Consider the following 27,226-nt stretch of genomic DNA (forward strand, 5'->3'; position numbering starts at 1 on the left):
GGAGCAACCTCCCTACTCACCCGACCTGGCTCTGTGTGATATTTTCCTTTTCCCCAAGCTCAAGGGGGTCATCAAGGGGATCCGTTTTCCTGACGTGGAAGCCATCAAGAGGGCCGTGACAATGAAGCTGCGGAGAATCCCGGGAGAATCCTTCCAAGAGTGCATGGAGGCGTGGCGGAGAAGGATGGGAAAGTGCATCAGACTCAAGGGGGATTATTTTGAAGGGGAAAACTTGTAGTTTGTAGTTGACATAAATTTTTTGTGACGCCAGTCCTGTTTCTTTTCTGACACACCTCATATATGGGAGTGACAATCATGGCCATAGTGACTGCACTTAAAGGCATTGCCCTCCTGGAGCTGTTCTTCTGACAAGTTTGCTTCTCTTCAGCAGCTAACCTCAGCTTCTCTTCTCAGACCTCTGTGTAGTTCCAGCCTCAGCAAGCAAGATTGATTGCAATGTCCTCCCACCTCTTGACGTTCATGTTCAGTGACTTTGTTTCTCTTGCAAATGCTCATTTTAGAGATTATTTGGACTCATTCATGCAGGATGAATCCAAATAATGAAACTTTCTGCTTGTCTGTGCTGTCAATATGTTGAACCAACCTTGCAAAGTTCTCATTTTTGTGACTTTTTAATCTTGGAATTTCTGAGTGTGAGAATTAACAAATATAGTTCTTTATCAAACAATGAAGCATAGCTATCAGAATACATGGTTGACCACCTACAAATCCAACCCAGGTAGGACTTGAACCCACAATCCCAGAAGCTGATGCCTTATCCATTTGGTTACATAACCAATGGTAATAGAGCACACACTCACCCAAGCTGGGCAGTTTCTGATGAGAAAAAAAAACACTTGGGCTTTTTCAGTCGTCCAGTTTGAGTGCATCTGTACCCATGAGAAGCTCAGCTTCCTGTTCTTGGTTGATAGGAGTGGAACCTGATGTGCTGGTCTGCTGTTGTAGCGCATCCACCTCAAGATTTGATGTGTTGTGTATTCTGAGATGCTTTTCTATTCACCACAGTTGTAAAGAGTGAATATTTGAGCTGACCTCCTGGCAGCTCAGACCAGCCTGGTCATTCTCCTCTGATCAGAGGACATTTTGTGCTTTTCCACACTGTTTTGTGTAAACTTCTGAGACAAAGAGTTTCAGAAGAACCTCAACAACCATCACACTTGTCCCAGTTCTGATGTGAAGATCACTTGAAGCTCCTGTGTAATATTATGGACATGATAGACTCATTTGATAAGTGTATGAATGTTCAAGTGATCTTCGTAAGATAGACCATGAGTACGCACTTGACAACAAAATCAAAGCAATGACCCAGATGGGACTTGAACCCACAATCCCCAGCTCCGGAGGCTGATGCCTTATCCATTAGGCCACTAGGGTGCAAAGTTTACAGTTATACTGTAGTAGCTGAATTCAGAACGCTGCAAGACATTCTCTTCAAAATAATCTTCAGTAACAAAGCACAAGAGAAGATGGAGGTCGAGGGATTGTCTCTCTGTTCCTCCATCTCTCTCTCGGATCGATCAACCTCTTTTCATCGTGTCCCTGAAAAGCCTCTGCAGCTCACACTGTATCTCAGTCTGCTACATCAGACCTGCTGGAAATGCAAGTGTGTGTGTGAGAGAGAGAAACTGTTCAACATGCTCAGCTCTTCATCTGCGCCATCCGACCTGCTGTGTGTGTGCTTCGCTATACCTGTACGACAGGGCTATAGGTCTTCTTTACACACACACAGCTGTGTTTCTGCGATCACACACACTCTCGCCTGTATTTCTCTGAGCCATCGATGGCCTGTTACAGTTTTATAGCTGTTCTTTCAGGCTCAGGCTGAATTTTGATCAGGAGAGAGAGAAAGAGCTTATGTTGGTGTTTTAACCCCTTCAGTACCAGAGGTGAACAGTAATGAAGTACATTTACTTCAGTTCTATACTTAAGTACACTTTTTGAGTATCTGTACTTTACTTGAGTATTATTTTTTTTAAACTTATGACTTTAACTTCATTCCATTTGAAAGACAAATATCATACTTTTCACTCCACGACATTTCTATCAAGGTCCTCGTTACTCGTTACTATGAAGCAGCTTTGAAAGTGGATGTTTTTTTCTTTTCTAAAACGTGATGGTTTTTTCGCAGAAGACACTGAGACAGCCAATCAGTAATCACTAGGGTCACGTCACGTCCATAGACTATCAAATCAAGTTCAGTGATTTCTCCGCAGCATTATTTAACACGATCAGTTGATGGCAGAATGGAGGGAGGCGGTTCTTCTGGGGAATGCACACACGCACGGTTCTATAGCTAGAACCCATGTTTCAGTATTCTATATGGATTAAAGATTCATTTAATTTTAAATTTTTGCTTTGTTTGCCTAAAACGAACCACATTACAGCCTACAAAAACTCGCTATCCAACCTGCAGAAGCATATTGAGGTGTGTAAATGTTTTATTCCAAGAGAAAGCTTCTAATAAAGCTGTCTGTGCTTTTAGAGCTAGTGATAACGTTGCAGTAGCGATGTAGCCTGGTTCGTCAAATGACTTTCTATGGATTTTCCCGCCAAGCTGCCATCGCCTTGTCCACGGCTAACGTTAACACATAGCTAGTTAGTTAGCATGTAAAAACGGAGTTACGCTAACATGAATAACGTTAACTATCTGAAGTCCTTTCAGAAATATGTTTTAGCATAATCTTGCCAAATAAACAATGTAGAAATCTTTCTTTTCTAGTAGCGTTAGCTACCCAATATGATTTTGAGTTTGCTAGCATGTCAGGTAGAGTGTCACTGACTAGCTAGCTTAACATTAAACCACCATGATGCACAGCATGCGTTCATCTTGTCATTCCAGTCGGTTGTTTCAGAGGCGTTAGGTTTTGTAAGCGTTGTGGTAATAATACTACAGTGCATTGACAGAAAACATACTTTTAATCTCATTATCTCTAGCCGCTTTATCCTGTTCTACAGGGTCACGGGCAAGCTGGAGCCTATCCCAGCTGACTACAGGTGAAAGGCGGGGTTCACCCTGGACAAGTCACCAGAGGGCTGACACATAGACAACCATTCACACCTACGGTCAATTTAGAGTCACCAGTTAACCTAACCTGCATGTCTTTGGACTGTGGGGGAAACCGGAGCACCCGGAGGAAACCCACACGGACACGGGGAGAACATGCAAACTCCACACAGAAAGGCCCTCGCCGGCCATGGGGCTCGAACCCGGACCTTCTTGCTGTGAGGCAACAGCACTAACCACTACACCACCATGCCACCTGGATCTGTACTTTGACTTAAGTAATGAAGTTGCGTGCTTTGTCCACCTCTGTTCAGTACAGATTTAAAGTGTGTGGGTCGTCTTCCTACAAGTTAAACTCATGTAGTGAGGATTTAACACCAGAATCGTCCACATCTGTATTCTGACCTCAGATGTGTGTAACTCCATGTTTCTCTGTTCTATAGTTCATATAGCTACATTACGACTGAGTTACACACGACTCTCAGTAACACACCATTCTGTCCCTTTAAAGTCATCGGAGGAGACACATCTTACTCAGAGACACTGCTGATGTTAAGGAGTGATTTTCTTTTTTTTTCAGGATAAAATTAGAAATGAACTTCAGGTTTCTCTGTTGGTGTGTCAGGTGAACTCCCAGTCAGATTAAATCACATTAAAACGCCGGGGTCATTTGAGAAATAGCGATTGAAAAGCAGGGATCGTGGGATTAAATCACTAACATTACACACACACACACATGACCAGTTTATGGCCTTGATTTGAGCACAATATTAAAAAAAAATTAAATGGAATAAAATGAACATCATGAAAAGGGCAAAAATAACAAGTGTGTGTGTAAATCTATAACTTCTTTAAAAATAACTGGTGGAATCGAAGCCCATCCACCACTCCTCTTCTGATTCAGTGCCACACACACACACACATCATCTTCTCACACTGTCATTAAAATCCTGTTCACGCTCAGTAACTATCGCTCCACTCCTCCATTCTACTCCCAGGGCTCGAAATTAACTTTTTTCCTTTGTGTCCCCCAGTGGTCCCGAATTCTGTGTTGTATTGTCCCGAATGGAAGCAATAGTGTCCCCATTTTTTTCCTCTCTGAAATAACCAGTGGTTAATATTATCATATGAAGTTACTATTATATTTGTAACTATGCGATTTTATGTGTCAGCCCTGTGATGACCTGGCGACTTGTCCAGGGTGTACCCCGCCTTTCGCCCGTAGTCAGCTGGGATAGGCTCCAGCTTGCCTGCGACCCTGTAGAACAGGATAAAGCAGCTAGAGATAATGAGATGAGATCTAGCTCATTCAGAAAATGTTTCAACTCCCTACATCTGCAGTACACTTTAGTTGAAAATAAGACCCCTTTTATGTTCATTTCATCTACTTATACCTTGAACATCTGTTGGCACTTATAAGGCCAACTTATAATTTTCACCATTACCGTTATCCATTTTTATGAACTTTCCGTTATCCATTTTTATGAACTTTCCGTTATCCATTTTATGAACTTTCGCTGCCGGGTGCAAATGTTAGCAACATCAGCATAGTGCCAGCAGGTGCGAGCCTAGTTGTGCTGCTGACTGACTAAACTTTCTGAACTAGAAAGACACCAAGAAAACTCACTTATTCTGTTGAACGGTATCTTCCGTCAATATCATCCACATCATTCCTGTTGTATTTTATAACGTGTCTAACAGTGTTCATTAAGTTCATTCAGTTGCTAGCGTTGCCTGCAGACCAGGCGATGACGCTTTGGATCCTGAAGGTCCCGGAGACGTTATGTCTGGGCTTTCAGTTTCTTCCCCGCGGTCGGTCCGCTTCAACCACTTCAGCATTTTTGTTCTGGCAAGAGTCGGCGCAGCGTGTGCGCTAGCAATTCCATTCCAAGTCCATATAACGCGGACTCCGGCCGAAGATTCTAGAACAGAATGCGCTGCTCTGTAGCCTACGGATGCAGGTGCATCGAAAGTGTAGCTACTATGTATTTTTCGCTGTTAACGTTTTAAAATTAAAATTGACAAATTAGGTGAATGTCTACGTATGTGTTACGGCTTTGTAAATAATATTAATGTAGAACTTTTTTTTCTAGATCTATTTTTTTCCATTGTCCCGGGATTGTCCCAGATATGATAATTTTGTGTCCCGATGACATTTTTTATGGTCCCCGGGACATCGGGACACCGTTAGTTTCGAGCGCTGTCTACTCCCATCATATTGTTGTGTGTCCTCTATCCATTATGGGGTGCCAAGTGTCACCGGGCCCATTTCGTGGACGAAATGCATTTCGTCATCACATTTTTTATATTGTGCTCAAATGCATTTTGTCCATCACGAAATGCATTTCGTCCGACGAAATGCATTTCGTGATGGACGAAATGCATTTCATGATGGACGAAATGCATTCTGTGATGGACGAAATGCATTTTGTGATGACAAAATGCATTCTGTGATGGACGAAATGCATTCTGTGATGGACGAAATGCATTTCGTGGGACAAAATGCATTTCGTGATGTACGAAATGCATTTCATGATGGACGAAATGCATTCTGTGATGGACGAAATGCATTTTGTGATGACGAAATGCATTCTGTGATGGACGAAATGCATTCTGTGATGGACGAAATGCATTCTGTGATGGACGAAATGCATTTCGTCCACAAAATGGGCCCAGTGACACTTGGCACCCCATAATCCATCGGTAACTCAGAGCACAGAGCCACCAGGTCCCAGAGCTCTGTGTGTGTGTCACCAGCAAGAACGAGAACATCAATCTTGCATTTTAATCTTTTTCCTCATGTGTACGCCAGCAGCAATTAGCTTCAGATAAACTGAATTTCCTACTTCCTCTCTCTCTCTCTCTCTCTCTCTCTCTCTCTCTCTCGTGTGTGTGTGTGAATAAGTGGCTGTTGCTGCCTCTCCACAGTCATTTCACATTTTCAGAGCTCTTATTCCATAACGACACACCAAACTGAAGTTAATGATCTCCGTCACATCATTCAACAATATTCATGTTCTCTATCTATCTATCTATCTATCTATCTATCTATCTATCTATCTATCTATCTATCTATCTATCTATCTATCTATCTGCCGTAATTAACACATCACCCCACAGTGAGGAGGAGTTTATTAATTTCTAGAACAGCCGTTCTGACAGTCGTGCAGCTTCAAACCACAGGTTTATATTAATTGATTCATAAGTATGTGACGGTTTCTATGGTAACAGCACATTCACAGGGATTTGACGTTTTCTTTCAGGAGAAATGTGTTTGTTTAACGTTGATGGAAGGAGTCTCCAGTGTCAGCGCTTTGTAACAGTCGACCAGCGTTGATAAATTTCAAGTGACGGTTGTGGTGACAAGTTTCATCTTTACACCCTGAATATTAATTTGCGTGAACGATGTCAGTTCAAATCCCGTTCATGTGTCGCGCTTCTGTTTATCCTTGACATTTCGAAAAGAACCGAGCTGTAAGAGAGTGAATGAATGGGTTGTGTGTGTGCGAAGAAACACCGTGTTATCGTGAGTGTGAGATTCAAGGTTAACTTAGTATCAGCTCTTCGGGAAACCGACTATTATGGGATGTTGATGAAGACACCCATGGTGAAGAATATCTTGTGTAATATAGGAAGATGACCATATTTAGAAGTAGCTATGGGAGGACCTGTATCAATTTATGCTAATTAATAACCAATCTCAGGCTTTGTTTGACTGTGTATTCATTATTCATGTGTTAATTTGCATATCTCCCTCGGTAGTGCTCCAGTTTGAGCATTATTCAGGTGTTCAGAGTAACCCTGCTGTTTACAGATGAATTTCCACCACACTGTTTCAAAATACTTTGTTTTGTCGTGTTTCAAATCATACACAGTATCACAGGTACGGTCTGTGTAATGCGCAGCTGTATGAGGTCTCAGAAAGTGGTATTAGACCTGCGTCCATCCTGATGTACATCCTGTGTCCTTCTGTCCAAAATAATAATACCAAAGCTGACGGGTTGTTTCATTAATTCACAAAAAATCTCACGTTGCATTAGAAAGATCCTACAACCAGCAAATTAACACATCTGAGCTGGGTCTCGACCTGGACTCAGCTAGCGTGGTCTTGGCCTTGAGCTTGACTCTGTCTCGTCTTGAACCCCACACTATTAAAGGTATAACTTTACGAGGAGTTTACGCTTTGTGGTTTCTCAGTAACATGACAAGCTGCATTTTCCGTGGCTTATTAACATAAAGAAAATTAGCATTAAGCAAATTAACCCAATAACTAGCCGGATGTAAACAGCTATAAACTAGCAGCTGATCGACTAGTGTTAACTAGTGCTATAATGCACAGCTATGAAGTCGTGTTAAACAGATTAACCCAAGAACTCACTGGAATATTATAATAAACAGCCATGAACTACAATTAAATATATCAAACATTCACTCGCATTAAACAGATATGAACTAGCATAACTAGCATTATACTAAACAGATTTGAATGAGAATTAAATGGATTAACAGCTAAGTAGCATTACAGTAAACAGCTATGAACTAGCATTATGGTAAACAGCTATGAACTAGCATTATAGTAAACAGCTATGAACTAGCATAACTAACTAGCATTACAGTAAACAGCTATGAACTAGTATTAAACAGATAAACAGCTAACTAGCATTATATTAAACAGCTATGAACTAGCATAATGCACTAGCATTATAGTAAACAGCTATGAACTAGCATTATAGTAAACCGCTATGAACTAGCATAATTAACTAGCATTATAGTAAACAGCTATGAACTAGCATAACTAACTAGCATTACAGTAAACAGCTATGAACTAGTATTAAACAGATAAACAGCTAACTAGCATTATATTAAACAGCTATGAACTAGCATAACGAATTGGCATTATGGTAAACCGCTATGAACTAGCATAATGAACTAGCATTATAGTAAACAGCTATGAACTAGCATAATGAACTAGCATTATAGTAAACAGCTATGAGCTAGCATAATGAACTAGCATTATAGTAAACAGCTATGAACTAGCATTATGGTAAACCGCTATGAACTAGCATAATGAACTAGCATTATAGTAAACAGCTATGAACTAGCATAACAAACTAGCATTATAGTAAACAGCTATGAACTAGCATTATGGTAAACCGCTATGAACTAGCATAATGAACTAGCATTATAGTAAACAGCTATGAACTAGCATAACAAACTAGCATTATAGTAAACAGCTATGAACTAGCATTATAGTAAACAGCTATGAACTAGCATTATAGTAAACAGCTATGAACTAGCATTATAGTAAACAGCTATGAACTAGCATAACGAACTAGCATTATAGTAAACAGCTATAAACTAGCATAACGAACTAGCATTATAGTAAACAGCATGAAACAGATTAACAGCTAACTAGCATATAGTAAAAAGATATGAACTAGCATAACTAACTAGCATTATAGTAAACAGCTATGAACTAGCATAACTAACTTGCATTAAACAGATTAACAGCTAACTAGCATTATAGTAAACAGCTATGAACTAGCATAATGAACTAGCATTATAGTAAACAGCTATGAACTAGCATAATGAACTAGCATTATAGTAAACAGCTATGAACTAGCATTAAACAGATTAACCACCAGTAATAAACTGTAAACTGTAATAAACTGTATAGTAAACAGCTATGAACTATCATAATGAACTAGCATTATAGTAAACTGCCCTGAACTAGCATTAAACAGATTAACTACTAACTAGCGTTTTAGTCAATAGCTAGCGATAAGAGAACTAGCGTTAATCAGATACCTAGCATTACAGTAAAGACTAACCCACTAACTCCTGTTACAGTATGAACTAGCATTAATCAGATTAATCCATGAACTCACTTTATAGCAAACAGGAATTAGTTGTGAACTCGCATTACGCTAAAGATGCGCTTAGATAAAAGTAAACTGAATTAATTTAATTTGAATAAACTGTTCGTTAATTCATTATAATGTAGTGAACAGGAAGGACGGATGTGCTCGAAGGCAACAGCATGTAAAATCACTCATGTTATTGATCACTGCTAATGGTGTGTGTGTGTGTGTGTGTGTGTGTGGTTCTGTCAGAGGATTATGTGCATAGTGCCTCAGGGTTGTCAGTGCTCATACACACACACACATATATATATATATATATATATATATATATATATATATATATATACACTCTCTCTCTCTCTCAGACACATGACTGGGTGACAGATTGGTGTTTAATGAATTCCTCCAGCGTCTGCAGGATGTAAATGAACACCATCTCTGGCATGTGGAGTTACTTTAGAAAAACGACTGTGTAATGTTTAAGATTTTCATAATTGAATTAAATATGAGCCGTGTTGCTTTGTGTTTATATTCATCGTAAATATCAGTGCTGTGTATCATTACACCGTGCACCATTCTGTTCAGACACTGCGAGTTAACACACAGTTCTCTCAGTGTGTGTGTGTGTGTGTGTGTGTGCGTCCTGCTTGGCACTGAGCAGGTCAGCGTGGGGACACGGAGCCTCGAGGGACTGCGCAGTGTCAGTTAGACATCAGAACACATTGGCGTTTTCTGTCTGGCTGCCTGTCTGGGCCGCGGCTCAGTGCGTTTATCAGCACAGGCACAGGACACACTCAATAAGGAAGAAAGCACTCATGATGTCATGGTGTTATAGGAAATTAATCAGTGACAGGGTGGTGAGATTAAACTGAGTAACATTCAGAAGTCCATTATTTTCCGATAACAGCGCATTCCTAAGTGTTTCATTCCTCTTAGCGCAGCAATTTAGCAAGAAGCGTTAAGAACAAAGAAAATAGAAACACCTCCTGAAGTCCTGCTGACTTTCCCTTTTAGCAAACAGACTAACACACTAGCGTTATAGTAAGTAAGCTAACTGATTAGCATTACAGTAAACAAGTTAACATACTAGCGTTACAGTAAACAAGTTAGCTGGCATTACAGTAAACAATTTAATACACTAGCATTATAATAAACAAGCTAACCCATTTACATTACAGTAACCAATGTAACTGATTAGATTAGATTAGATTAGATTAGATTAGATTAGATTAGATTAGATTAGATTAGATTAGATTAGATTAGATTAGATTAGATTAGATTAGATTAGATTAGAACTTTATTGATCCCTTTGGGAGGGTTCCCTCAGGGAAATTAAGATTCCAGCAGCATCATTACAGATAAACAGAGAAAAGAAATAGAGAAAACTTCTAGATAAATTAAAATAAATTAAGTATTTACATATACAAATATAAAAAGAATAAGATATGGGGAAGAGAGGAAGGGGGGAAGGAGCGGGGTGGGAGGGGGGAGAAGGGGGGGCAGTAGGAGAGATTTTGCACATTATATTGCACATTGTCCGGTATTGCTTATTGTCAGGCTAGGCTACTGCTCCTTCCCGTCCTCTGTCCTCCTGTTCCCCCTCCTCCCCCCCAGAGAGGAGTTGTACAGTCTGATGGCGTGAGGGACAAAGGAGTTTTTGAGTCTGTTCGTCCTGCACTTGGGAAGGAGCATTCTGTCACTGAACAGGCTCCTCTGGTTGCTGATGACGGTGTGCAGAGCGTGACTGGCATCATCCATGATGTTCAATAGTTTGTCCATAGACCTCTTCTCTGCCACCGTCACCAGAGAGTCCAGCTTCATGCCAACCACAGGTCTTGATCAGTTTGTCCAGCCTGGATGTGTCCTTCTTGGATGTGAAGAACACCACGGTGTAAAACAGGACACTGGCGACCACAGACTGATAGAACATCCACAGGAGTTTCCTGCAGATGTTAAAGGACCGCAGCCTCCTAAGGAAGTATAGCCTGCTCTGTCCCTTCCTGTATAAGTGTTTGGTGTTGCAAGTCCAGTCCAGCTTGCTGTCCAGCCACAGCCCGAGGTACTTGTAGGAATCTACAGCTTCCACCTCGACTCCCTCGATCAGAACTGGTTGTGACCTTGGTCTGGACCTCCCAAAGTCAATGACCAGCTCCTTGGTCTTCGAGGTGTTGAGCTGCAGATGGTTCCTGTTGCACCACACAGCAAAGTCCCTCACCAGGCTCCTATACTCCTCCTCTCTGTCGTCACTGATACACCCAACGGTGGCTGTGTCATCTGCAAACTTCTGAATGTGACACAGCTCCGAGTTGTAGCAGAAGTCCGCAGTGTACAGGGTGAAGAGAAGAGGGGCCAGCACCATGCCCTGGGGTGCTCCAGTGCTGCTAATCAGTGTCAGATGTGATGTCCTTCAGCCTGATGTACTGCGGCCTGTCAGTGAGGTAGCTGGAGATCCAGGTGACCAGGCAGGGGTCCACTCGCATCCTGTTCAGTTTGTCCTGAAGCAAAAGGGGCTGGATGGTGTTGAAGGCACTCGAGAAGTCCAAGAAGAGGATCCTCACTGTGCCATTTCCCTTATCCAGATGCGAGTGGGCTTGGTGTAGCAGGTAGAGGATGGCATCTTCCACACCGACAACTGCCCAGTACGCAAACTGCAGACAGTCCTGGGCATGTTGTACCTGGGGTCTGAGGAGGCTGAGGAAGAGCCGCTCCAATGTCTTCATCAGATGTGAAGTGAGTGCCACCAGTCGGAAGTCGTTCAGCTTGCTGGGCCGATTCTTTTTGGGAACTGGAACTACGTATACATGATGTCTTCCAGAGGGTGGGCACTCTCCCCATTAGCATTACAGTAAACAATTTAACACACTAGTATTACAGTAAATAATGTAACTAATTAGCATTACAGTAAACAAGTTAACATACTAGCATTACAGTAAACAAGTTAGCTGGCATTACAGTAAACAATTTAATACACCAGCATTATAATAAACAAGCTAACCCATTTACATTACAGTAACCAATGTAACTGATTAGCATTACAGTAAACAATTTAATACACTACCATTCTAGTAAACAAGCTAATCCATTTACATTACAGTAAACGATGTAACTGATTAGCATTACAGTAAACAATTTAATACACTAGCATTCTAGTAAACAAGCTAATCCAGTTACATTACAGTAAACGATGTAACTGATTAGCATTACAGTAAACAGTTTAACACACTAGCATTCTAGTAAACAAGCTAATCCAGTTACATTACAGTAAACGATGTAACTGATTAGCATTACAGTAAATAAATCAACACATTAGTATTACAGTAAATAATGTAACTGATTAGCATTGCAGTAAATAATTTAACACACTAGCATTCTAGTAAACAAGCTAATCCATTTACATTACAGTAAACGATGTAACTGATTAGCATTACAGTAAATAATTTAACACTAGTATTACAGTAAACAAGCTAATCAATTTACATTACAGTAAATGATGTAACTGATTAGCATTACAGTAAATAATTTAACACTAGTATTACAGTAAACAAGCTAATCAATTTACATTACAGTAAATGATGTAACTGATTAGCATTACAGTAAACAATTTAATACACTAGCATTCTAGTAAACAAGCTAATCCATTTACATTACAGTAAACGATGTAACTGATTAGCATTACAGTAAATAAATCAACACACTAGTATTACAGTAAATAATGTAACTGATTAGCATTGCAGTAAACAAGCTAACCACTTACAGTACAGTAAACAGCGTAAGTGATTAGTATTACAGCAAACAAGTTTACTAGCGTTGTAGTAAGCAAGCTAACCCATTTACATTATAGTAAACAATATAGCTGATTAGCATTGCAGTAAACAATTTAACACACTAGCATTATCGTAAGCAAGCTAACTGGCACTATAGTAAACAATTTAACACACTAGCGTTATAGTAATAGTGTTATAGTAACCAAGCTAACTCACTAGCATTATTGTAAACAGGATAACTAATTGAATAGCATTATAGCCATAGGCTAAGCCACTAACTTGAATGACAGTAAACAGGCTGACACATTACATACAGGAATCTTTTGCAGGTTTGGTAAAATCTGGAACTATGGAACGTTAAGACACTTATTCCCCAAATGGAAAGTGTATCAGAAATAAGAAAAATATTTGGGGACAAAACCCCATATTCTGTCAATCACAAAACTGGTTTGGTGTGATGTCTCGCAGGAGGGGGTTTTATTCAGCTCTAACCTGCAGTAGAAGATCTCAGCACTCGGCATGATGGGATTTGAAAACGTTCTTGAGTTAGGCCTTGTCTGTGTCCCTCCTGGCTGGCTCACCATCCACCAGACTCGCTGTTTAAAATCTACTCCTGTAAATGAACAGACAGAAGGACAGAGCACAATGGAAGGAGCAAGGAGATGAAAATTGATTCGTGAACACTCTTTAAGGTGTGTGTGTGTGAAGTTATGAAGTTATTCTGGGCTGTGAGTGCCTCTCGTGCTTGTCTCGCCCCTTAGCCCTGTCTTGGCGTTGTGCCCAGTTAAATTCTGTCACCTCTCATTGGTCCTGACATCGTCTTCGACAGCCGACTGTCGTCACCTCGGCTAAAAAAGCGGCCTAAAAATTGAAAGTAGGCTAAAATGCAGCTGCTTCTTGGTCCCCTGTAGCATTAACCGCCTGTGTGAGTGCATTGGTGTTTTATTTTACTGGCCCAGCTGTAAAATCTGATCGATTTGCCCAAACCACCTGTGTGACCTGATAAGAATTGATGCAGTGTAACCTATAAAGATTATCACATGGTACTTTTCAACATTTATTAGCAATGTCTTTCTAACCAGGTTCTCGTCTTAAATTCTTGTTTGATTAAAGTATCTAAGAAGCCAATTGTCAAATTCCCCATATCATTATTTCCTTGGGAATCCAAAATACGTTATATTTAACAATTATTCACTGAAGGTGAAGTAAATATCGGTGAATAATAACAAAGACAAAGGCGAGATTATTATTTAAATAATATTGGCTAGGGCAGCATGGTGTTGTAGTGGTTAGCGCTGTTGCCTCACAGCAAGAAGGTCCGGGTTCGAGCCCCGTGGCTGGCGAGGGCCTTTCTGTGCGGAGTTTGCATGGTGTCCGCGTGGGTTTCCTCCGGGTGCTCCGGTTTCCCCCACAGTCCAAAGACATGCAGGTTAGGTTAACTGGTGACTCTAAATTGAGCGTAGGTGTGAATGTGAGTGTGAATGGTTGTCTGTGTCTATGTGTTAGCCCTGTGATGACCTGGCGACTTGTCCAGGGTGTACCCCGCCTTTCGCCCGTAGTCAGCTGGGATAGGCTCCAGCTTGCCTGCGACCCTGTAGAACAGGATGCGGCTACAGATGATGAGATACACATTCTCTTCATATCAGCCTTCTCGAAGGCCAACGCGAGCTTAACTGCAAGTCAGCAGTGAAGTCACCTTCCAGCTGGTATAGCGTTCATCAGTAGTGTTAGCGAATGCTAATAAAACGGTCAAGTCAGTGCTATCTATCGAGAGCTACAGGCTAATGACTGAGAAACTAAGAGTTCTATCTCCAGACTCTTCTTCCATGCTGCACGCTCAGCACAGTATTTTTCACTCAAATTTAAGTATTCATTCCCCTGTGTAAGTTACTGAGTTACTTGTAAAATCAGCATCGACAGCTACATTCAATGGAGCGACCTGGCAGCCAAAATTCTCTCAAAATCTTCTGCTTTTAACAAAGCAAACCTGTCAGCCATGTTTGTCACAGTCGCTCACTCACTAGCACGGAAGTTTTGCATCTCTGATGTGTCTCTTTTCCAGTTTTTCGATGTCCGTTGGTATGTTTTTCTCTTGTAAATATGCATAAAGAATATCTAATGAAGTTTTGGGTGTTCAACACGTCTTTCTCTTTCCTGGCGAGCAAAGAAATACTTCTGCGCATGCACAGCAGAAAACGTTCTCATTGGATATTTGCATCAGCTCTGATGTGTGACATCATGTTGTCTTGACAACGTGCAATATTATAACAATATTACACGCTCATTCTCCATTGGGTAGAGTGACGTAATACATGTAGGATAAGCGATATGCTAACAATATTGCATGCTGTTGAACCAAAAGAATGAAAGCTGTTAGAAGGGAACAGAACACATGTTTTATTCCATTGGAAAAGTGTCCTGTTCAAAATCTTCATGTAAATGTAATAACGGTGCGTCTCAGACTTGTGTCACGTATCTGCGCCGAGTCACATAAAATACTTTGTTTTGAAATCGATAAAATAAATCCCAACTCCACCTTACCTTAGAATAGTTTTAGACCAAACTTCGGAGCATCTTTAGTGCTTTTATTTTAGGAACAGCTATTTCTTTCATCATTTGTAATTCGTCCTCACTTACGGTGACGACGCGATCGGCCTCCATTTTGCCGAGTCGCTCGAGGTGATTATCGAGAAATAGTCCGAATCTCTCGACCAGTCAGCATGCGCAGTGTTCTATAACTAAATGAAGTTATCATACTCGTTACTTGAGTCGTCATTTCATGAGATTCTTTTGTCCTCATATTCAAGTCGTTATTTTTGATGAGTACTTTTACTTCGACTTGAGTCTCATCTCATTATCTCTAACCACTTTATCCTGTTCTACAGGGTCGCAGGCAAGCTGGAGTCTATCCCAGCTGACTACGGGTGAAAGGCGGGGTTCACCCTGGACAGGTCGCCAGGTCATCACAGGGCTGACACATAGACACAGACAACCATTCACACTCACATTCACACCTACGCTCAATTTAGAGTCACCAGTTAACCTAACCTGCATGTCTTTGGACTGTGGGGGAAACCGGAGCACCCGGAGGAAACCCACGCGGACACGGGGAGAACATGCAAACTCCACACAGAAAGGCCCTCGCCAGCCCCGGGGCTCGAACCCGGACCTTCTTGCTGTGAGGAGACAGCGCTAACCACTACACCACCGTGCCGCCCGTCGTGACTATTTATTTATTATATTAATTCTTTGGGGGCGGCATGGTGGTGTAGTGGTTAGCGCTGTTGCCTCACAGCAAGAAGGTCCGGGTTCGAGCCCCGTGGCCGGCGAGGGCCTTTCTGTGCGGAGTTTGCATGTTCTCCCTGTGACCGCGTGGGTTTCCTCCGGGTGCTCCGGTTTCCCCCACAGTCCAAAGACATGCAGGTTAGGTTAACTGGTGACTCTAAGGCCCACTTTACACGGGGACGGTATAAAACAAAAACGCAAAAGTCCGTTTTCGTTCTCACTTTTTTCCGCGTCTACACGACCGTTTTCAAGGAGGAAATCTGCGTCTATACGGTGACGCATAAATGTCTCCGCTATGTCTGCATGCATGCGCAACATCTTCCGTCTTGTCTGATCTGCACATCTGCGCCGCTGTTCTGTCAAGTTATCCTACCAAGCCTACTACACATGCGCGAAATCCAGGAGGGTAGGAAAATTCAACAGTAGTTTTGTCCCACTGATCAGCTGGGCTGATAGAAAATCGGTGAGAATTTCACGCATTTGCCGATTTTTATGTTTTGTGCGTATTGGTCGAGTCTTTGGCCGAGTCAAATAATTTGTAATGACTTGTTTTGAATAATAAAACGGTCTGTATGAGAACTTGCTAGGATAACTTTACAGAACACCGGTCCGGCTGAGGTACTGTAGTGCTCGAGGGAGGAGCAGGAGCAAACCGAAACTCTCTTAATCTGCCTTTATTAAGTAACACTCACTCTTGTTTCGGTGAAGAAGAGAAAAGGCAGTGTCCATCTCAGCAAAATAAACCCGTTCGGCTGCTAGTTTTGTTTTCAGTCTCGGGTTTATGGTTTCACGAGCGGCTTGAATAGGTGGCGCGCGCGTGCGTGTGTGTGTAACTTGGCGACACCAAACTGAGGAGCTCCAGCTGGGCGGGTGAGCAGGAAAACACATCTACTGCATTGAAACACAGAGCAGCTTGAAGGTCCGTTGGATCGATGTAATCAGACATGCTCTTACTTTTTTACTTACTTTCTTACTTCCCGGGCTGGCATGTACAGTATATGACATATGTATGACGTAAATGCGTACCCGACATGAGCAGATCCGAGCAGAGTTTCGCGTATTGGGTAGTTTAGACGGATATGCAACGGGGGCCGTTTTTAACTTATCCACTCTGGAAGGCGTTTTCAATTTTATCCATTTTTCAGCCTCGGAAACGCCGTCCTCGTGTAAACGAAAGGCACTTCTGATAAAATATTTAGTCGTTTTTACCCGACAGCGTCCTTGTGTAAACGGGCCCTTAATTGAGCGTAGGTGTGAATGTGAGTGTGAATGGTTGTCTGTGTCTATGTGTCAGCCCTGCGATGACCTGGCGACTTGTCCAGGGTGTACCCCGCCTTTCGCCCGTAGTCAGCTGGGATAGGCTCCAGCTTGCCTGTGACCCTGTAGAACAGGATAAAGCGGCTACAGATAATGAGATGAGATGAGATGAGAATAATTCTTTGGACAGCTAGGACGAGCAAAATTTCAAAATGAAGTGCTGCGTCTGTAAGAAAAATACGTACTGTTGAGTGTTGAGTATGAAAAGTCCATTGACCACTGAGTCCACCTCGTCTGATTATAAACCAAACTCTGGACTTTTTGGATGTTAGAGTGAAATTAATTTATCGAAGTTGTTCATGTTTTGGCTCCTGGTGCTCCTCGGAGTTGATAGTAAAGACTTATAGAGAGTGTGTACTCCAGGTCGTTGACCCCAAGTGGCTGGGTTCTCCCGAGTGACCGTGAGACTGTGGGAGAGACACACACACACACACACGGAGAGAAGGACGAGAGGAGCGGAAGGTTGATGGGAGAAACGAGAGACAGGGGGATGGTGGGTGAATATGAAGGGAGTGTGTGAGGGGATTTGAGTATAAATTTTGTGTGTGTGTGTGTGTGCACTATATGAGCGCCATCCTGCTTCCTCAAACCAGTCCTTGAACCTTCTGTAGTGGCGTCGGTAAAACGTTTACGTAAACAGATTGACACTTTATTCAGCTCTGAAGAATATCGATTCACATTCGTCTCATTCCTGGATCTGTTCTGTGTGGCAGGAAAAGGAAACGTGATCCGTTAACATTTCTAAATAATAAAATATTCCTGTTTCCTGATGATTAATGTGGGCTTGAAGAAGCTATGAAGTGGAAGCTCTTCACGAACGGGCTGAAAGGCGTGTGGAAGGCGTGTGCAGTGAGGGAACTGCAGTTTATCGCTGCTATAATGTACGTGAGAACAGGAACGAACTTACTTCATGGACAGCACGAAGTGTAACAGTGAATGGATGAAGAAAATGCATATTTTTTTACTTACTGTATCATTGCACAGAAGGTTTATTACTGCCAGTAAACATGACTGTATTTTATTTCATCGTGTTTATTGAGAGATTCTCACCGTCCTAAAGGAAATGTCCTTCTCCATCATGACTGACGTGAGGAACAGTCAGAGTGAGAGAGGGTTCGCTGGGGTTAAAGGTGGCCTTTCGTCGTCTCTACCCTCTCTTTCTGTCTAATCTCCTGAGAATCACTCAGGTGTCAATCACGGCAAACAAAAGCCACCGTCTCTGTCCTTTTCCTCCTTCCTCCTCCTCATCCTCCTCCTCCTCCTCCCTCCTTCCTGTGTCTGATTGCCTTCAGGTCCTTTTTAATCATCACATGACCTTCTTCACAGATCGACTCTTAAATGCTTCAGATCAGAGCTCTTAAAGGATCCGGTGTTATCAGTAATAATATACAAGTGTGGAGTTTATTATTGATATGACTGCTGTTGTTTCAGAGAGAGAGAGAGAGAGAGAGAGAGAGAGAGAATAAAATAAAGACAGAGACGGATAGATGAATAGATGAACATTAGAGAGAAATTGATAGAGAAAGAAATTGAAAGAGAGAAGAGAAAGAACGATGGGTACAGAGAGAATGGGCAGAAGCATAAAGATGAACAGACTGAGATGGACAGAACAGAAAGAGAGCGAGGAGAAAGACAGGCAGAGAGGACACAGGGAAACGGATGGATGGAGAGAGAGAGAGAAGGACAGTGAGATGAGCAGAGGAATGAGCTCAGCCTGAAGCAGTAATGGATGAACAGGTGACAGTGGAGATGGAGTGTGTGTGTGTGTGTGTGTTCCTCCTGTGCTACGCAGTGTGAAAGTGCGCCAACCAGTACAGAGTCACAGAGCAAGCTTTAGCGCCTCCTGCTGGACACACACACACACAATCTAAATAGGATTCTCAGATTAGCATACACATATAATAATAACCTATACACACATCCATCCTCTGTCTGTACATCCATCCATCCACACTTCCATCCATTTATTCTTTCATTCCATCCATCCACCCATTTATTTTATTCCTTCCTTCCATCCAGCCATTCATTCATTTTTTAGTCCTTCCATCCATCCATTTATTTTTATTCCATCCATCATCCATCTATTCATTTATTCTTTTATTCCTTCCTTCACTCCTTCCACCCATTCATCCATGTATTCTTCTATTCCTTCCTTCCTTCCTTCCATCCATCCATTCATTCATTTTTTATTCCTTCCATCCATCCATTTTTTATTCCATCCATCATCCATCTATTCATTTATTCTTTTATTCCTTCCTTCCATCTATTCATTTATTCTTTTATTCCATCCATCCACCCATTTATTTTTATTCCTTCCTTCCACCCATCCATCCATCCATCCATCCATCCATCCATCCATCCATCCATCCATCCATGTATTCTTTTATTCTATCCATCCATTTATTCTTTTATTCCTTCCTTCCATCCATCCAGCCATTCATTCATTCATTCATTCATTTTTTATTCCTTCCATCCATCCATTTATTTTTATTCCATCCATCATCCAGCTATTCATTTATTCTTGTATTCCTTCCTTCATTCCATCCATCCATCCATCCATCCATCCATTTATTCTTTTATTCCATCCATCCACCCATCTATTCTTTTATTCTGTCCATCCATCCATTCTTTCTTTTTTCGATCAATCTATTTATTCTTTTATTCCATCCATCCATCCATCCTCATACTCGTGCATCTCAAACAATTAGAATATTGTTAAAAAGTTCATTTTTTTCATAATTTAATTAAAACACTAAACGTTCATATATTCTATACTCATTACATGCAAAGTTAAATATTTCAAACCTTTTGGTTTTTTTCTTCTAATTTTAATGACTATGGCTTATAGCTCATGAAAATCCGAAATCCAGTATCTCAGATTATTAGAATATTTCCTAAAATACAAATATGTCCAACTTCTGAAAAGTCTGTTCATTTATACACTCAGTATTTGGTTGAGGCTCCTTTACCATGAATTACTGCATCAGTGGGGTGTGGCATGGAGGTGATCAGTCTGTGGCACTGTCGAGGTGTTATTGAAGCCCAGGTTGCTTTGATAGCAACCTTCAGCTCGTCTGTATTTTTGGGTCGGGTGTTTCTCATCTTCCTCTTGACAGTAGCCCATAGATTCTCTCTGGGGCTCAGGTCAGGTGAGTTGGCTGGCTAATCAAGCACAGTAATATCAGGGTCAGCAAACCATTTGGTTGTAGTTTTTGCACTGTGGGCAGGTGCTAAGTTCTACTGGAAAAGGAAATCAGCATCTCCATAAAGCTCGTCAGCAGATGGAAGCATGAAGTGCTCTAAAATCTCCTGTTAGATGGCTGTGTTGACTTTGGACTTGATAAAATACAGTGGACCAACACCAGCAGATGACATGGCACCCCAAATCATCACAGACTGTGGAAACTTCACACTGGGCTTCAAACACCTTGGATTCTGTGCCTCTCCACTCTTCCTCCAAACTCTAGAACCATGATTTTCAAATTAATTTACTTTCATCTGAAAAGAGGACTTTGGACCACTGAGCAACAGTCCAGGTCTTTCTCTCCTTAGCCCAGATAAGACACTTCTGACGTTGTCTCTGGTTCAGGAGGGGCTTGATATTAGGAATGCAACAGTTGTAGCCCCTTTCCTGAAGACATCTGCGCATGGTGGCTCTTGATGCACTGACACCAGCCTCAGTCCACTCCTTGTGAAGCTCTCCCAAGTTCTTAAATTGGCTTTTCTTGACAATCCACTCAAGGCTGCGCTCAGCCCTGTTGCTTGTGCACCTTTTCCAGCCAGCCTTTTCAGCAATGACCTTTTGTGGCTTATCCTCCTTGTGGAGGGCGTCGATGATCACCTTCTGGACAACTGTCAAGTCAGTAGTCTTCCCCATGATTGCGGTTGCGTGGACTGAACTAGACTGAGAGATACACACTATTTATACTGTTTTACTTAAACTTGAAATCAAATATTTGAAATGAAATAATATAAAGAGAGATAGATAATGATTTTCAGGTTAATGATAAAATGTCAAATCATTTCTCCTCATCACCATGTGCATGTTGCTTGGGAGCTCAAGCCGTGTTTCCACGGTGATGTGTCCTCTCATGAACATGACAACAGATGCACTGAATGAGTGTTTGTGATTGGCCGACACCAGAAGGCTATTTTTGGAAAAGAAGCAGGTAGATATGGATGAAAAGAGACGTGAACTTGAGTGCTGAAGAGATGGAACTGTGTGTGTGTGTGTGGTAGTGAGTGACTGTGGTGTTTATGTCCTGAGGTATCTTGCTACATAATATTGTGGAATGTTCAAGAAACAAGTTACAGTGCAATGCAATAATGAGTACACCCTCTTTGAAAAGTAACATTTCACACAATATGACAAGGAACACAAAGATATATTTCCAAAATGTTCCCAGACTAAGTTAAACACAGGTTCTGTTGAGCTTTTGAACTCAAAACAAAGGCTAATAATATAACTTAAATGATTTTTATTTCAGTTTTAGTGAAATTTGTGTGGTGCAGAAATGAGTACACCCCACTGAAGGGCTCTGAGTAAAGCAACTTTTTAGGCTACCAATGTGGACCTGAACAAACAATTAACCACAGGTGAGTCTAATTAGTCATTACACAGGTGTTAATTAGGCAGTTGGCTACAAAAGGCTGTTACCTAAAGCAAACCACCCTTTCCCATTTCCTGCTGTCAGCAATGGCACCTCATGGCCAGGAAATGTCTCTGGATCTGAGAAAGCGGATTATTGCTTTACACAAGAGAGGTGAGGGCTACAAGAAGATCAGTAAAGCCTTACTTATCAGTAAGAACACGGTTGCAAAAGTCACATCACATCACATTATCTCTAGCCGCTTTTATCCTTCTACAGGGTCACAGGCAAGCTGGAGCCTATCCCAGCTGACTACGGGCAAAAGGCAGGGTACACCCTGGACAAGTCGCCAGGTCATCACAGGGTTGACACATAGACACAGACAACCATTCACACCTACAGTCAATTTAGAGTCACCAGTTAACCTAACCTGCATGTCTTTGGACTGTGGGGGAAACCGGAGCACCCGGAGGAAACCCACGCGGACACGGGGAGAACATGCAAACTCCACACAGAAAGGCCCTCGCCGGCCCCGGGGCTCGAACCCAGGACCTTCTTGCTGTGAGGCGACAGCGCTAACCACTACACCACCGTGCCGCCCCGGTTGCAAAAGTGATCCAAAAATTCAAGACAGATGGAACTGCAGCCAAAGTACAGAGACGTACAGGCCGGCCAACAAAATTAACACCCAGGCAGGAGCGGCTTGTAATGAGAAAAGTTGAGGAAAATCGGCATGCAAGTGCACAACAGGTATCTAAGGAAGTAGAGACTGAAATTGGAGTGAATGTGTCACGTGACACAATATGCCGTACAGTGCAGCGGAATGGCATGCATGGGTGTCGTCCCCGAAGGAAGCCTCTCCTAAAGCCCAGTCACAAAAAAGCCCGTCTAGAGTTCGCCAGGGCACATGCTGAAAAGGATGAAGGCTACTGGGACTCTATACTCTGGAGTGATGAGACCAAAATCAATCTTTTTGGAACTGATGGCTTCAAAACAGTCTGGCGTCGCAAGGGTGAGGAGTACAAGGAAAAATGCATGGTGCCCACAGTGAAACATGGAGGGGGTAGTGTTCTTATGTGGGGTTGCATGAGTGCTGCGGGTGTTGGAGAAGTGCATTTCATTGATGGCATCATGAATTCTCAAATGTACTGCTCTATACTGAAAGCTAAGATGCTTCCATCACTTCGGGCCGTTGGTCATCGTGCCATTTTTCAACATGACAATGACCCAAAACACACATCTAAGGCCACTGCTGACTTTCTGAAGAGGAACAGGGTGAGAGTGATTCCATGGCCAAGTACGTCACCTGATCTGAACCCTATAGAGCATCTTTGGGGAATACTGAAGAGGCAGGTTGAGCATCACTCTCCATCTAACATCCAGGCTCTGAAAGATGTCATCCTTGAAGAATGGAAAAAGATTGATGTAGCCAAATGTTGTCAACTTGTGCACTCCATGCCAAGGAGATTTGGGGCTGTCATTGCAAATAATGGAGGCCATACAAAGTACTAAATGTACTGGATGTAATTGAGTTTGTTGTGGGGTGTACTCACTTTTGCTCCACCCCACTTTCACGGAAACAGAAAAATATGTAATTTAAGGCATCTTTTCACCTTTCTGCTTGAGTTATAATGTAAGAACATAGTGCAATAAACATCATCAAGGAACTGTTTGGGACATATTGTTTGTGTTCATTTTAATACTGTGAAAAATGTCGTTTTTCAGGGGGGGTGTACTCATTATTGCATTGCACTGTACTTCCTGTTCTCACTTAAAGAGTCGTTCCCTCACCAGCCTCTCTCTTTCCTCTCGCTCCACACACAAAAAAAAGCTAAAGATGTCAGAAAACTGACATTAAAATAATCCTGTGATTTCGGGCTGCATGGACAGAACACAACAGCGCTGTAGTGTGAACAATAATTGAAATCCATCGACTTTGTTCTCCAGCTAGCTAGCATTAGTGAACCTGCCAGGCTAATCACCTGTTATCTCTGTCTCTCTCTGTCGCTCAGCGGTGATTGTTCCTGATGGAGCTCCAGAGAAGCTGGGTGGAGGTGATGAGGCTGGCAGTGAAGAGGATCTGTACGAGGAGCTCCGCAGTTCAGGACATCGCTTCCCTCATCCAGGAGGAGCAGGAGAGCAGCTGGCCATCAACGAGGTGAGAGAGTTTCCAGTAAGGTTGTTGTCACTGACATGGACAAACATTGGCATGGGCACTGGGATGAAAGCTGGAGGTTTTTTCTTTCATCTGGCTGCTATCAAGTGGCTAGAGGGGGAAAAAAAATCGCGTTCATTAACATTAACATGATGTATTTACATTGTTCATTTGTGGTTTACATTCAGCTACTAGTTTGCAAAATAGAAACAAATAGAAAATATCAACAAAAATCACAAGAGTTTGTTGGAAAACTCTAGTTGAGATTGGTTATTAAGTGGAGTGATGTAGCTGAGGTTGAGGAACTGTCTCAGCCAGAATCCATACACCATACTGCCTCAGCTTACATTTCGACTTACATCCGGGAATTTTCCACTATTTCCAGGAAAGAATGATGGAGTTCAGATTTACTGTATGAATAGTAAAAAATAATCACCCTTCTGGTTTAGACCACACCCACTTTGGGATAAAATCTGAATACAGACTCACACAGTTCTGTGCAAACGTCCAAGTCACATGCAAAGAAATGCTGTAGGGCAAAGATTCCTTCAGCAATAATTTAAAAAAACACCATAAAGAGCAGAAATAAATTATAATTATAGCAATGTCAGTGTTAGGTGTGATGTATCGTTTGCTTAAAAAATAAATAAATAAATAAACAGCAGTCTCGAGTCTCAGGTTAATGGATAAAATAACTGTGGCATCGGAGCCCACTGGTGCCAGTGTGAGGCCTCAGCATGCCAGCTTCATACCTTCAGATAACAGACGGCGCAAGTGTGACTGCCGGATAAATACAGTCTCTGGAGCTACGCTGTGAACTCTGTGTGTGTGTGTGGGAGGGAGGGCGATGATGCAGAACTGCCAGTTCATGTTGGCCAGAGGCATCTCCTCCCTTTTGTTTTATGAATTAGGAGACCAGCTGGTGAAAGAATAATTAAAAGAGCTTTGAGTAGGGAACAACAATCACTAACTGAGGAGAAGGTTCTGGTTCCCACAGGTGACTGGTAGCCATCCATGGTGCACTGGCTGGAGCAGATCTGTAGATCAGATGAAAATTTAGACATGTGTCAGTGGCTTTGAAGAACAGTGTGGATATGAATATGATTATATTACATATGATGATGATGAAGATGATGGTGATTGTCATGGTGATGATACAGGTGATGATGATGGTGATGATGATGATGATGATGGTGGTGGTGGTTATTATGGTGATGATGGTGAGGGAGGTGATGATGGTGGTGATGATGATGATAATGATGTGATGGTGGTGGTGGTGATGATGATGACGATGGTGGTGGTGACGATGGTGGTGGTGGTGGTGACAATTATGATGATGATCGTGATGATGATGATGATGTGGTGGTGGTGGTGATGATGATGATCGTGATGATGATGGTGAGGATGGTAGTGGTGGTGGTGATGATTATGGTGATGATCACGATAATGATGATGATGATGTGATGGTGGTGATGATGATGTGATGGTGGTGGTGATGATGGTGTGGTGGTGGTGGTGATGATGATGGTGGTGATGATGGTGATGATCATGATAATCAGGGTGCGATTTGTCAAAAAACCAGAAGGGGGGATGTTTTTTTTTTTTAATCATGAAACGTCACAAAATTAAGGTAACAATAGGCTAACAGCTCAATAACATCCGATGATCTCAAATGAATAACGCTAAATGAAAACGAACACTAAACCAGAGATAGTAAATTCATCTTCCTATCTCTCTGACTAAATACACGAACACTAACACAACAAAGTTCGCATTGCTTGTCGCGTTGCTGTGATGTTTCTCTCCCTCCGGATTAAATGGACAGTGACTCGAAAATCACTAAAATACATGAATACTAAATGAACAGTTTGCTCTGATGGCGCAGTTCACATTGTGCGCAGCTTTCCGATTTAAACTGTTTTTTTCTCATCCTTATACTTCCTGTTTCATGGACTGTAACGGATTTGCTTATTTAGTAATTTTAATACAGAATTTACTTTGAAATTATAATCAGACACTCCAACGCCCCCCCTAAAAAAAAAAAATCGGCCGTGAAAAAGGCGGCATCCGCCAAAAGGCGCGCTGTTTGCATCCCTGCATAGAACGCAAAGATATTGTTATTATCTACAATGTATCTATTTGCTGGGGACGTTCGTGAACATCAAAGCTGCCACTTCGGGTCATTTTGAAAGTGAGTGCAATGTAGACCATAGAAAACTGTGTCACAACATGCCTGTCATGTCAACTTTTTTTTGGTTTGTTTGTTTTATTGACGGGGTTGTCCCCGAGGATTTTTTTTCAGCAGAGATAAAAACCAGAGGTGGGATGATCCCCACCATCCCCCCCAGCAAATCGCACCCAGATGATAATGATGATGATGATGATGGTGGTGGTGGTGATGGTGTGATGTGGTGGTGGTGGTGATGATGATGGTGGTGATGATGGTGAGGATGATGGTGGTGGTGGTGATGGTGTGATGTGGTGGTGGTGGTGATGATGATGGTGGTGATGATGGTGAGGATGGTAGTGGTGGTGGTGATGATTATGGTGATGATCATGATGGTGATGATGATGATGATGTGATGGTGGTGGTGATGATGATGATGATGATGATGTGATGGTGGTGGTGGCAGCGCTCGAAACTAACGGTGTCCCGACGTCCCGGGGACCATAAAAAATGTCATCGGGACACAAAATGATCATATCTGGGACAATCCCGGGACAATGGAAAAAAAATAGATCTAGAAAAAAAGTTCTACATTAAAGGTGCAGTATGAGATTTTGGAATAATGGTTCCCGCAAGCATGGCCGTAACTACCATTGAGGACACCGAGGTCATGTCCTCGGTATTTTTTCAGAAATTTAAAATTGGTCTACGCTGAATTCGAGCAGTGATCAATGTAAAACGCAGCGTCCACATCCACATGTCATCTGCATTTCCCCCCAATAAAATTCACATTTGTCTAATGTCATCTGAAATCTCTCAGCCTCTATCTCTATCGTTGCTGTGTCTAACGCAGCGTCACGCGACGTGGCCTATACTAGTGTCGGCCGGGGAAGTTGGGTTTTGGATAAAACGTGCAGGGTGTAGTCTACGCTCTATCACATATGCCTACCTAACCTAACGTAGGCTAATAGTCACATCGCATTATAGAGCTTTACCCGAGTGCAAAATGAAAACGTTGCAACAGACAGCCAACAGAAGGAGGGAAGGTGAGAAAATATTG

General features: G+C 42.1%; 1 protein-coding gene across 5 annotated transcripts in view; it reads left to right on the forward strand.

Annotated features, from left to right (window-relative positions):
* LOC132887217 (rho guanine nucleotide exchange factor 4-like) overlaps positions 1–27,226 on the forward strand; it is a 267,768-nt gene that overhangs the window by 199,391 nt on the left and 41,151 nt on the right. For all 5 annotated transcript variants that reach the window (XM_060922700.1, XM_060922701.1, XM_060922702.1 and 2 more), the window contains one exon: positions 23,857–24,002. In XM_060922700.1, the coding sequence (XP_060778683.1) occupies positions 23,857–24,002 (146 nt within the window). The remainder of the gene's footprint in view (positions 1–23,856; positions 24,003–27,226) is intronic.

This window comes from Neoarius graeffei, chromosome 5 (assembly GCF_027579695.1).
Source record: "Neoarius graeffei isolate fNeoGra1 chromosome 5, fNeoGra1.pri, whole genome shotgun sequence".
NCBI classification, from domain to species: domain Eukaryota; kingdom Metazoa; phylum Chordata; class Actinopteri; order Siluriformes; family Ariidae; genus Neoarius; species Neoarius graeffei.